At 41.9% G+C, this 13,638-nt stretch overlaps 1 protein-coding gene across 2 annotated transcripts in view; it reads right to left on the bottom strand.

Moving 5' to 3' along the window:
• The window catches only part of plcl1 (phospholipase C like 1), a 116,401-nt gene that overhangs the window by 84,039 nt on the left and 18,724 nt on the right, over positions 1 to 13,638 (bottom strand). The window contains exon 1 of one of the 2 annotated variants that reach the window (XM_077536451.1): positions 12,378 to 12,666. The exons of the other annotated variant lie outside the window; for it this stretch is intronic. Coding sequence (XP_077392577.1) covers positions 12,378 to 12,476 — 99 coding nt within the window. The 5' untranslated portion in view covers positions 12,477 to 12,666. Of the gene's footprint in view, positions 1 to 12,377; positions 12,667 to 13,638 lie in introns of those variants that run through there. 2 annotated transcript variants of the gene reach the window in all.

The following is a 13,638-nucleotide window of genomic DNA, read 5'->3' as shown; positions in this document are numbered from 1 at the left end:
TTTTTGCTGTTATAATAGGGGTGGAGGGAAGAGGGGAGTCACCGTATACCTCATTATTCACAACGCTAACATCTTTTAATACTTGTATGTGTATAAACATATATTGTCAATAAATGTGACATATTACAGTGGTACCTCTGCTTACGAAATTAATTGGTTCTGGAAGAAAGTTCTTAAGTAGAAAATTTTGTAAGTCGGGACGCATTTTCCATGTAAATGCCCTAATCCGTTCTAAACCTCCCAAAATTCAGACATAAATGTTTTATAAAGCATAAAAATGCATCAAAACATGTAACAAATATATGTTCCAATTAGATTATTGCACAAAAAATGAGAGTTGTGTGTAGGGGTGTTAAAAAAAAAAAATCGATTCGGCGATATATCGCGATACTACATCGCGCGATTCTCGAATCGATTCAATAATCGGCAGAATCGATTTTTTTCAGATTTTTTTTTTTTTTTTTTTTTTTTTTTTTTTTTTTTTTTTTTTTTTTTAGGATTCACACCTTGAGCATGGAAGAATGTTATATGAACGGCACATTAAGCCTTAATATTTTTATTTTAATGCTGTTCAAATGTGAAACAGATTGCAAACTGTTTGTGTACAGTGGCTCACGGTTATAAGCCTCAAGTTTTAGATAAATATATTCATACAAATCTTACAGTGTACATGTACAAATTTACTGATAGTATTTTCTAAATTTGAATGGAAAACAATCGCAACAATCGACTTATAAATTCGTATCGGGATTAATCGGTATCGAATCGTGACCATTCGTATCGGGATTAATCGGTATCGAATCGAATCGTGACCTGTGAATCGTGATACGAATCGAATCGTCAGGTACTAGGCAATTCACACCCCTAGTTGTGTGTAATGTAAAAAGACAAAGAATAGAGTAAAGAATAAAAACGATGGTCATTTTTACCTTTTCAACTGCTGTCCTCATCGTTTTTTGCCCTCTTTGGTTCATGTTCTCTATCATAAGTGACAATCGTAAGGACGCGCCAAGATGCAAGCGATAATCTTCACAGATAATCCTGCCATGTGTGTTGTCATCACACACGGCGCCTCCCGATGTCGGCGCTCGGAAGGACGCCTGACTTGAAATCGGGCATATCCAACATGTTGGATTTTTTGGCCCGATTTCGCTCCGCGCAGCAGATTGATAGTGACCTGCAGCCAATCAGAAAGCGAGCCAGCGAGGAAGCGGGTGGGGAATCCAAAATCAAAACAGTCATGACGCAGCAGAATGTCCGTGCTCGCGCTATTACACTTTTTTTAGTTTTTTAATTATTATTTATTTTTTATTATTATTTTTTATACACGCACACACGTTCTCCACAAATAAAATGTGGTCTCCGCGTGGGACGCCAACCCGCCGCCAGCACCGAGCCGAGGGCAAGCGATGTCTCGCCAGTGCCCATTTACACTCCTTTAAACAACACCTTTTCTTTTTATGCTGCTTTTTCGGCTGAAAACCAGGATGGACTCATGTTGACGACTCGGAAGCCACGTTTAATCTCGAGAGGTTTTGCGAGACTTCCCGTCACATTCTTGAATGAACTCGGCTCGTGTGGAGTGTGTTGATTGTGCAGTGTGGCCGCACACCACGCACGGTACGTTCAAAACTGGAACTCCCGTGATTTTTTCTCTTCACGTGTGGGGTCTGTCAAAGATTGGAAATCGGCCGACAATTTTAAAATCTTGCCGTGTGAACCAGGCTTTAGTGAGCAATCGCCCGACTGGTGAACACTTTTTCTGGGTGATTCTTTTAAACAAATTCCGAAACTTCAGGTATGCCGAGGCATCTTTTTCCAAAAAAGGCCCGTCTCGTCGCAATTAAAAACTTACTGTGCCTTCATCAATCACCAATTGTTCGAATTTTTGCACAAATTCGTCGGCCGTTAATTAATACATTTACGAAAAACGGAATTGGAAAAACCGGAACGCCTCATGGCCCGAGGGATGAATGATGAGGACGCTGTATAGACACCGATTTATTATCTAGTCTCATAGATACCTATGGTAGAGGTTCCTCTAACCCCGGGTTTTCACCGGATGCGGTTGCGGTGCGGTTGCGGTGCGGTGCGTCTTGACTGCGTGCTCCGGACGGGTCAATTTTTTTGTCAATCCACACCGGCTCCGCACAGCTGCGGTCCGGCAGCTCCGTCGCCGCCCACTTCCCAACGTGTCTCGCGGGACCGCGCACACGCGATCATGTGGCATTTCACAACGACAAACATACAGAAAGTCTGTGCTCAACAGAGAAGCAGAAAGAGAGGTGGACTTCTTTTGATTTTACCTTTTCTTCTTCTTCTGCTATGAGATTCCATGCAGCATCCTTTTTTTGGTTGTCCTTATAAAAAGGATGTGCCGTGTCATATATTATTTTGTGGTTTTCCACCTCCAATATAAACCTCTCCTCGTCCATGTTCGCTGGTGTCTAAACCGTGAATGAGCACATGGCCCGGCGACGCCCACGTCACGTTTTGCTGAAAAGCTTGCGAAATAGGAGCTGGCGAGTGTTTTATTCTGAAAGGTAACCGGAAATTTATTTTGAAACTGCGTCGGTCTTCCTGTCCCGCTCGATGTGTTTTGTGCTAGCTTGCCATTTTGCCTACCGCTGCGGCGTCCTGCAAAAATAGAAAATAGGTCTATCCTTGCGGAAGGCCTGCGGCACGCCGCAGCTGAGACGCAGTCGACACGCAACGCACCCGCAAGCGGTGTAAACTGCACCATTCGAATGAATGGAATCTAATTGCTTGCGTCGCCGGACCGCACCACAACCGCACCACAACCGCATCCGGTGAAAACTCGGGGTTAGACAATGAAAGATGCTAGGTAATAGCCATAGCTGAAAGTAAGTTGCGTTTGGTACTGTATTTTTACCTTTCCTATCTTGAAATTTCTTTCGTAACAAGAGGCAATATTTTCCCGTTGAGGCGTTTTGTAACTTGAAAATTTCATATGAAGAGATGTTCGTAAGTAGAGGTACCTCTGTATACTGTAATAAAATAATAGAATAAATTTTAATGCAAAATTTAAATGAATAGAATGAGTCAATTAATCAATTGACTAATTGATAGATTAATTGATTCTAAAAATATTCGATAGTGACACAGTAGAATGGATTATTCGTACTATTTCCTACATGCCCTATGGATAAAACTAGGGATAGACCGATAATCGGCTGGGACGATTATCGGCACCGATATTAAGCATTTTGACGAATATCGGCATCGGCCATTTTGAAGAATCATATGGCCGATAATAGATCCATTTAAAACAAAAAAAACAAAAAAAACTTAACTTCAAGGAACTAATTTAAATGTTTGTTGTTGTTTTTTTCAATTTAAGTTTTCAGAGACGCTGCTGACCCTGGGAACTCTCAGCACCATCTGTTTTTGTTTGAAATTAAAACTAAGATAATTTAAAAAATAAATAAAATACTTCAAATATATTGAAATACTTTGTTTAGTGTAAAAAACAATTGTTTGTTTTTATTTAACTTTTGAAAACATGCCACTGCACCTGGGAGATCCTGGGACTTGTTAGATTTTAAAAACAAAGATGTCTATTGACTAAGATTTAAAAAAATAAATAAAAAATCAAATATTTTACTAACCCTAAAAGTTGCTCAATAAGTATATACTTTAAAATAAAAAAAAAAGAACTGAAGTTTGTATTTTTTCCAAATTTTGATGCCAATATTTTCCCTTTTTAGTGAAAATTAATATCGGCTCCAAATATCGGTTATCGGCGTCATTGACTACTAATAATCGGCATCGGTATAAGCCCTGAAAAAACCATATCGGTCTATCTCTAGATAAAACTGTTCCATCTGCAAACAAATTTTGTAATTACTGAAATTTTTCAGGTGAGACAGAGCAGCAGTCTGACCCACTATACCGCGAGAGTCTGTTACATCATCTCGTGTGGGTGCATGGGCGATTGCACGTGCACGTGCGTCAGCTGTGCGTAGCATTAACCTCGGGGTGGAGAGATCGGGGGAAACTCTAGAGACTGCATGTCGGCTTGTTTTGTCGTTTCCAGCTCCAGCCTGGAGGGCAACACGCACACGCGCACACGCGCACACACATCTGCCAGGTTGTCATCCTCTCTCCTCCTTCAGATTCACACGGACAGCGAGGGAGAGTGTGTGCGAGATGGTGGTGGTGGTAGCAAGGACACAGTGAAATGTGTTTACACACACAAAGTAGGCGGGACAGGAAGTGATTTGTAGATAAACAGCTTGTCGTCTCTCACTTGTCCTTGCCGCACTCCAACCTCAACTTTTTTTTTTTTCAAATCCTCTTTTATGCTTTGGTGTTTTAATTCCATGTCGCGAGCGAGGGAGGAGTGAAGGTCAACTTTATAAATCCGACATAATTCGCATTAACGTCCTAATAGAAGACAGAAACACTCTTTCATTCCCAACCTCATTTTCCTTTTTTTTTTTTTTTTTTTTTTTTTTTTTTTTTTTTTTTTTTTTTTTTTGAAGAGCTCAGAATTGTTCATTCGGTAGTCTTACCGATTCAACGTCTTGTCATCATTGCTCTTTTCCTTTTTTTTTTTTTTTTTTTTTTTTTTTTTTTTTTTTTTTTGTGTGTGTGTATGTGTGCGTGCGTTTGCGTGCGTGCGTTTGCGTGCGTGCGTGCGTGCGTTTGCGTGTGTGCGTTTGCGTGCGTTTGCGTGCGTGCGTGTGCGTGCGTGCAAATACGTATAAATTTATACTCATTCATTCACCTAAAACCTTATAAATATCCCATTACCCTTCGCCTTAACCAGGTACTTCAGAATCTTGCCAGAGTCGTGAGATTTAAATGGTCAGGAGACCAGAGAAAAGGTCAGAAAAAAAAGAAATAAAGAGAAAAGAAAGGTAAATCAAAGTGACATCCAGCACCGACCAAACACTTCCTGCCTTCCCCATGATTACAAAATCAAAGTCTTACGCCAACCCCGGAAGCCTCTAAATTCCAGCAAATTTAGCGAGATCTCAAGAGCCCAGAGGAAAAACTAAAGAGAGGAAGGAGGGAAGGATCGATAAGGCAGAGTGAGATCAATAGAAGCCAGTACATCCAATCCATCAAAGTGAAGTCCAGCACCAACAAGACCCCTCCTGCGTGGTTACAAAACCGGAGTCTTATGCCAACCCCAGAAACCTCATACTTCTAATAAATTAAGATCTCAAGTAACCAGAGGAAAAACTAAAGAGAGGAAGGAGGGAAGGATAGATAAAGAAAAGTGAGAACCACAGACACCAGCACCAACTGATTCAAGGGGCTGTGGGAGGGAGAGGGTACTTCTGTTGAGTTTCAGTAGATGCTGGTGCGACGGATCTGGCATGCATAAGGACCACCACCAAAGAGAGAAGCCGTCAACCGCGGTCCAGCAAAGCGAGCACCCCCCCCCCCCCCCCCCCCCCCGGAATCCCCAGGCCGCGGCAGCACCAAGGCCACCCCCAAGCCACCCGAGCGGACACCGGTCAGCGAGCCGACCCAGACACCCGGAACACCCCCGCCCCAGCCCCGGCCCACACCCCCGAGCCCAAGGCCGCAGAACGAGGCCCAGCGGGCCCCCACAGCGCCCCACCGGTCCCCAGCCCCCACCCCCCCACGACCCCCCCGCACCCCACCCAAACCCGCCATCCACCACGACCCAGGCCCCACCACCCCCGACCCCCAAACCCCCGAACACACCCCGACCCCCAGCACCCAACCCCCCACCCACCCATACCTCCACCCCCCCCCCCAAACAAGCCGCCCCCCCCCCGACGGCCGCCACCCCCCCCCCCCCGCGAACCCGGCCCCCCGCGAGAACCCCCCCCCCCCCCCGGAAACCGGCACCGGGCAGCAGCGCAGAGAGGGAAGATGTGCCCACCCCACCTCCAGCCGCGCGAGATTTGCACCGCGGCGGGAGGGGGGAAGCAGAGGAGGAAGCACCAGGGGAGAAGGCGGGACACCAGAACACCGAGCCCGGTGGGGAGAGGCCCCGGTCGTCACGCCAGAGTACAAGTGACACCTAACCCTGTTACTGAGTCCGCCAGCTCGCCGACTGGCGAGCTCTACCCTTACACCGTGAATGTGGCCCCACCCAGTGTATATACAAGTGTGTGCGTGTGGTGCATTAAAATTGGGAGCAGGTGAGTCGGAGCAGAGGGAAAAAATTTCCCCTACTCCGACACACCCGTATCCCCCCCCAAAAAATGAATATGTATATGTGTGGTGCATTAAAAAAGGGAATGGAGGGACAAAGTGGTGGGGCAGGGACACAAATGGGGGGGACCACAGCGCTGCCAGGCACTGCAGTCCATCCCCTCTGATGGCTCCCCGCCCCAACTCACCTCTCCCCTTGGACGTGAGGTGCATTAAAATTGGAGGGGAGTTGAAGGGTGAAGACGGTGTTTCCACCCTTCCCCACCCCACCAAGAAATGTGTTGTGTGCCCTATGTGTATATTTACAAAGTGTATAGTGCAAGCTAGTGAAGTGAGTAAGAGGAGCGACCAGCGGGGCCTCACCCAACCCGGCGGGTGTAGGTGGCACGCCCGCCCCCCAGCACCCCCACCCCCTGCCGCCCCCCACCTCATCCACCCGGCACCACAATGGGCGGACAGCCAGCGCAGCAGGGCTACCGGACAGCCCACCAGCCACCGGGGCCCGCCCGGGGCACCAGGAGTTATACCGGAGCGGGGCAGGCCCCAAACCCTCGCCCGGCCCCCGGAGCCCGACGCCCGGGCCGGGGAGGGAGCCCCAGGCCCAGGGAGAGGGAGGGGGAGGGGCCGCAGGGCAGACAGGGAAGGGGGGGGGGGGGGCGGGGGAAGCGGGGAGAAGACGACAAGAAGGCGAAAGGGCGGCTGCAGGGCAGGAGGCGGGGGGGGAGAGGAGGAGGGAGGGCGACAAGGGAAAAGGGACCGGGAGGCAGAGGAGGATGGGCGGGAGGAGGCGAGGAGGGAGAGGCGACGGGGGGGAGGAAGGGGGAGGGGAGAGGGAACCACGGGGCACACCGGAGGCCCACCCACCCCGAACCGCGCCGCCGGGCACGGAGCAGCGGACCGCGCCGGGACGGCACCGCCCCGGGCACCAGGGGAAGCACCCCAACACCGCACCCCACAGGGGGCCCAGGGAGCGGCCAAGACGCAACCGCCACCGAGCAGACAACGGGGGGGGGGGGGGGGGGGGGCAGAACCACCCCCGCCCGACCACAGGGGACGGCGTCAAGAAAATTGACTAATTAGCATGCAGTAACACCAAGTGTTGATGCTTAGTGCCCACTAGAAATAGATCTTAAGGAGTTATTGAGTATAGTGTCGTATAGTGTGGTATGCTCGAGCCCACTAGCAGCAACTAGGTTCCTGACTATATAAAAATAAAAACAATCAGATACAAAATACCAAATACAGGAGCAGCGAAAACAGAAGTTGTAACGATGTGGTGGCTCTCGTTAACAGGCAGAATCTTGGCAGGATTAAGTTGCCAAATTGAGATTAAAATATTCTATGTACATAGACCATATTTGTTTAAATCTTGATACTTGATTTTTATTTAAGGCAGAGATTTTTTCCATTGAGATATAATTTATTAGTAAGTTTAACCAGTGGTCGATATTTAGAGATTGTTTATTTTTCCAATTGACAAGGATTATTTTTTTAGCAATAGTAAGGGCTATAAATATAGATTGAGATTGTTTACATGGTCGCTCAGTTATTGTTAAGTCACCTAGTAAACACAGTCTTGGAGATAAAGGAAGCCTACAGTTTAATATATCAGCGAGCTTTTCCAAGATTTTAGTCCAGAAATGCAGCACTGGAGTACATGACCATAAAGCATGAAGATAAGTATCGGCAGTGTTTTGTGAGCACTGGAGACAAATGTCGGAGTCAGAGAGTCCCATTTTTTTCATCATATATTGTGTAATATATGTTCTATGAAGTATCTTATATTGGATAAGTTGCAAATTTGTCTGTTTGGTCATTTTAAATACATTTTCACAGATTTGGGTCCAAAAGTCTGGTTCCGGAACTATAGACAAGTCTTTTTCCCATTTTAAAGTCGGTAAATACGTTTTATTTGTGTATAAAAATAACTTATATATTTTTGATATTTTCTTTATTGTTGTTGGAGAAAGCTTTATAATATCTTTAGCTAAGACAGGCAGTTGGAGCGTATCTTGAAGTGTTGGGATTTGTTTCTTAACCATATTTTTAACTTGCAGATAATGTAAGAAATTTCCCTTTTTTATTTCATATTTCTGGACCAAGTTTGTATACGATATAAACTTATTATCTGAGAAAAGATGATGAAGGTGTGTAATTCCTTTCTGCTCCCATAGGCTTAAATGGAACGACTGATTATTAAGTTGAAAGTCGGGGTTATGCCAAATGGGAGAGAGCCCACAGGGCGCCAATTGGGAGTTTGTAATTTCTAATGCCTTCCACCAGGCAGTCAGGGTGGCGGCTATCATTGGGTTTTTAAAACAATTATGTCGTCTTATTGATTTTGTAATAAAGAGTAAATCTGACAGTCTAAGATTATTACAATCCTTCTGCTCCAATTCCAACCAACAGTTAGTATCTCTGTTGGGTTGTGTCCATAGCACAAGATATTGTAGTTGATTAGCTAGATAATAGTACATAAAGTTTGGTGCCTCTAAACCTCCTTTAGATTTACTTTCCTGAAGAGTAGATAGACTAATTTTGGCTTTTTTTTTATTCCAATAGAATTTTATGATAGCAGAGTCCAGCGATTGGAACCAGTTAGACGTAGGTTTAAATGGAATCATTGAAAATAAATAATTAATCTTTGGTAAAACTTTCATTTTTATAGTAGCTATCCGTCCTATTAAAGAGATCGGAAGATTATTCCAGCGTTCCAGGTCACTACGGATACTATCCAATAATGGTGAAAAATTTAAAGAAGTTAATTCAGTTAACTTAGGTGAAATTTTAACACCTAAGTATTTTAAATTACCTGTAGGAAAGGAGTAGTGTGGATCCTGACTTGTAGGATTCCATGAATTTTCTGTAATAGGTAATAATGTTGATTTTGTCCAGTTAATAGAGTAATCTGATAAGTGAGAGAATTTAGTTATTAATTTAAATGCTTCCCCTAGCGAGATAGCAGGTTCTTCTAAATAGAGTAATATATCATCGGCATATAGATTAATTTTATGTTCTATTGTCCCGGAGTGGATTCCTTGGATCCGTCTATCCTGACGTATAGCTAATGCAAGCGGCTCAATAAATATAGCAAATAATAAAGGAGAAATTGGGCACCCTTGTCTTGTTCCCCTTTGTAAAGTAAAACTCTGTGATGTAATCCCATTAGTAGTAACTGTAGCTTTAGGAGAATCATATAATATTGAGACCCATTGAATGAATGACTCCCCGAAGCCGAATTTATTTAAGACAGCAAAGAGGAAGGACCAGTTAACTTTATCGAATGCTTTTTCTGCATCCAGCGAAATAACAACTGCCTTTTTATCATACCGCTGTGACATACTAATCAAGTTAAAGAGTCTCCTAATATTATTAGTAGAATGACGACCTTTAATAAAACCTGTTTGATCACTATGAATAATTGTCGAGATTACCGTCTCTAATCGAGATGCCAAGGCCTTAGCGATAATTTTAATATCGGTATTAATTAGTGATATCGGTCGGTAACTTGACGGGAGGGTAGGGTCTTTTTCTGGCTTTAATAAAAGTTTAATTGCTGCTATATTCATATCTTGACGTATATCACCTTTACTTTTAATTTCAGTTACTACTCTTAGAAATAATGGAGCAAACATTAACCAGAAATGTTTAAAAAATATAGCCGGAAAGCCGTCTGGACCAGGTGCTCTGCCATTAGGCATACTGTCTAAAGCACGATACAACTCATCTATAGTAAGCGGGGTATCGAGAATATCTTTATGTTCAATAGATAACTGAGGTATATTTAAGCTGTTTAGGAATTCCTCAATATATTCAGGGTTAGGTCTATTAATTTCTGTGTATAGATTTCGATAATAGTTATAAAAAATATGGTTAATTTCTTCTGGTGATTGTGTGCATTCACCATTTATATCTTTAATAGCCGTTATAAGAGATTTTTCCCGATTCCGTTGAAGTTGATTTGCCAGGAATTTACCTGATTTATTATTATGTTCAAAATTATTATATCTCAACTGTTGTATTATAAACTCTGTCTTTTTAGATAACATGTTATCTAACTGTATTTTTATATTCTGTAGTTCTATCCATATTTGATTATTTGGGTTTAATACATATTCATCCGTTAGTTGTTTAATTTTATCTTCCAGGTATTTTTCTAATTTTTGATCCTGTTTCTTTTTATAAGTTGAATATGATATAATTTTCCCTCTAATTACCGCTTTCCCTGCTTCCCAGAGAAGAGATGGAGATATATTTGGAGAGTCATTTATTTCCAAAAAATCTGCCCACTCCCTTCTAATAATTTTATCAAACTCTACGTCTTTCAGTAATGAGATGTTAAAACGCCATATCGGGGGAGGTTTAAAGGTAGAGTCAATTTGTAGAGTGAGGGAGACTGGTGCATGATCACTTATAATTATAGAATGTATTTTTATAGCAGTTTTATCAACAATAGAATTATTTGTAAGGAAAAAATCAATTCTTGAGAATGATCGGTGCACAGCAGAGAAGAAAGTAAATTCCTTCTTAGTTGGGTTTTGAAGTCTCCAGCCATCGCTGAGGCCAAAATCCTCCATATATTCATCTATTACTTTAGCGGATCGTAATCGCCTTGTATATATCGTATTATTAGAACGATCTATTAACGGGTTCAAGACCGTGTTAAAATCACCTCCAATAATAATAGTAGAATTTGTTGCTAAATCGAGTAACCGAGAGAAAAATTCATGGAAAAAATCAGGGTCATCATTATTTGGGGCATATAAATTACCAATTGTATATACTTTATTAAATATAGTTACCTGGATAATAATATATCGGCCCTCTAAATCTGTTACTATATTATTTAGAGTAAAGAATAAATTCTTATGTATAAGTATAGAGACACCTCTTTGTCTACTATTATAGGAGGCAGAGTAAACTTGACTAAAATTTTTATCTATAAATAATTTTTCTTCTGATTTTTGTAAGTGGGTTTCTTGTAGGAGACAAATATCTGCCTTAAATTTTGAGAGATGGTCTAAAATTTTTATTCTTTTTGCCTGGGAGCGAGCGCCACACACATTCCAGGAGACCAGAACTAATTTCTGCATACAAGCAATATAGACTCAGTCTTATGTATACATCTATATAAGCTGCTTATTAATATTAACATATTGTAGGATAGCAAAAGAGTAATTAGGCAATTTATATAATTTATATAAAGAGAGAGATAGCAAGTAGATAAGTATAATAGTGAAGAAACGTGGGGGGAAGTGAGTGTGAAGGAAATCTGTGGGGGATTCAACATAACAATACACCAGTAAATGGTGACCTAAGCGAGATTATTATTATTATTATTAATTTATTTTTTTAAGAATATATTTCTATATTATTATTATTATTATTATTATTACTATATAGCCTATGCATAATATAAATTCATATTCTATTTCGTAACCCATTATCCATACATATACATACATATACATATACATATATATACATATATACACATATACATACACATACATATACATATACCTACGTCAAATAATCACACAATGCTCGGCTCTACCAATTGTCAGTTAGAACAGCCAAGGGGTCGAGGTTGGGTTTCGGAATAGCTGGCCGTCGATATATAATTTATCAACGACCATCGAAGTCCGTTTACCCTCCTGTCTATTTTGTTTCATGATAGGAAACAGTACTTTTCGCCGCTCGTTTATCTCTCTTGGGAATTGATCATTCATCCCGAAAGATGTCCCTTTGAGCTCCCGTCCTTTACTTTTTACCAATTCTTTATGTTTAAAATGTTCGAACTTAGCAATAATAGGACGGGGCTTATTGCCCTTACGAGCTCCGAGCCGGTGTACACGGTGAAAAGAGATATTATTTACCGTCTCCTGTGGGATCTTTAGCGATGATGTCATGAATTTTTTTATCTCACCCTCTGGATTATCTGGAGAATTTTCGGATATACCTGAGAATATTAGATTTTCCCGCATACTACGGGATTGAACATCTAAGACCGTTTCCTTTAGCATTTTATTTTCCTTTTTAATCGTCTCCAACTCGGCTGTGACAGCGACGAGAGAGGAGCGTAGCTCGGAGTTATCGCATTGGAGATCGCTTACCTGTTGGCTAACGAATTCCAAACTTGCCTTTAATTCTTTGACGTCCTCGCGGATAAGACAGAGGACGTCAAGTTTTTTATTTATGGAATCCAGCATACTCACCGATACGTCGGCGGTTGCTAAATCGTCCGTGTCTGTTGACGAGTCATTTTTCCTTTTTTTTTTCGAAGGATTATCCCGACTGGCCGCCGGCTCATCCATCGCGCAGCTATAAAAATGATCGTCAATAAAACGTTCGAGGTCGTCCACACTGGATAATATTTCCGATCTTTCTTAGAAAAGAAAAAAATCGAATTTATCTAATCATTAAATTCGGGTTTAATTAGAAATATAAAGCTAATTCTATTTTAGCAGCAGAGCGCCGCCATGTTAGATTTTCCCAGTCTCGCTACCGGTCACGCGATAGTCACAGCATCTCGCGATGGGACAGTCAATCTTTTTCAATTTTCAAATCCTCTTTTATGCTTTGGTGTTTTAATTCCATGTCGCGAGCGAGGGAGGAGTGAAGGTCAACTTTATAAATCCGACATAATTCGCATTAACGTCCTAATAGAAGACAGAAACACTCTTTCATTCCCAACCTCATTTTCCTGCAAAAATGATTAAATATTATCTGCCCACACGCCAAACACAGCATCCATCCATCTAGTTTCTGAACCGCTTATTCCTCATGTTTCATTTTTTTCTATCAGTAACAGCTAAAACGGGTTTGTCACACTGCAGATAGACTTAAATGTAATTAAATGAAGTTCGTGAGTCACAATCACAGCCATGTTTTTGCACAACATCAAGGACAATTTAGTGTCCAACACATTTTTTGAAACGTCCTCAATGAAGCTATACCATCAACGGGTTTTGTAACTATCAAACAGATTTGAATCCTAATTCAAGTTAACATACTTGTGTTTGTAAACATCATATATCGAATGACTACATTTTCATAAACATCAATAACATTTCCGTTTCTAATAAAATCGACAGTTCCACAGTATATCGCAGAAGTTCTTATTTATTTGCACAATGTAAATAAACAACAACAAAAATACACAAATAACCTCCTATCAACTCTTCCCATCCATACTACTCGATACTGTCCATTTACACATTACTGCAACTCACAGTATCAGAAATGTAATTAGATTAAAACGTCAAAAATACAGTAGTACAATCAGGTATGAGCAGCATGGCCAGTATCCAAAATGCAAACAGCCTACAAGCAGCCCTTAAGTCTACCTGAAGAGATTCAGCGTATGCTCAATTAAGCAAGTTAAGCAAATCAAAGAGAAAAATCTAATTAAAAGCAAGAGGAAGAGGCAGAGAAGGTCCCCAACAAAGGTCCAGTAAGAGTTCCCATGGATGTTTG

Source organism: Festucalex cinctus, chromosome 11, assembly GCF_051991245.1.
Source record: "Festucalex cinctus isolate MCC-2025b chromosome 11, RoL_Fcin_1.0, whole genome shotgun sequence".
Taxonomy (NCBI): Eukaryota; Metazoa; Chordata; class Actinopteri; order Syngnathiformes; family Syngnathidae; genus Festucalex; species Festucalex cinctus.
Note: the sequence above shows the minus strand (reverse complement) of the source record. Positions and strands in the feature narration are given on the sequence as shown.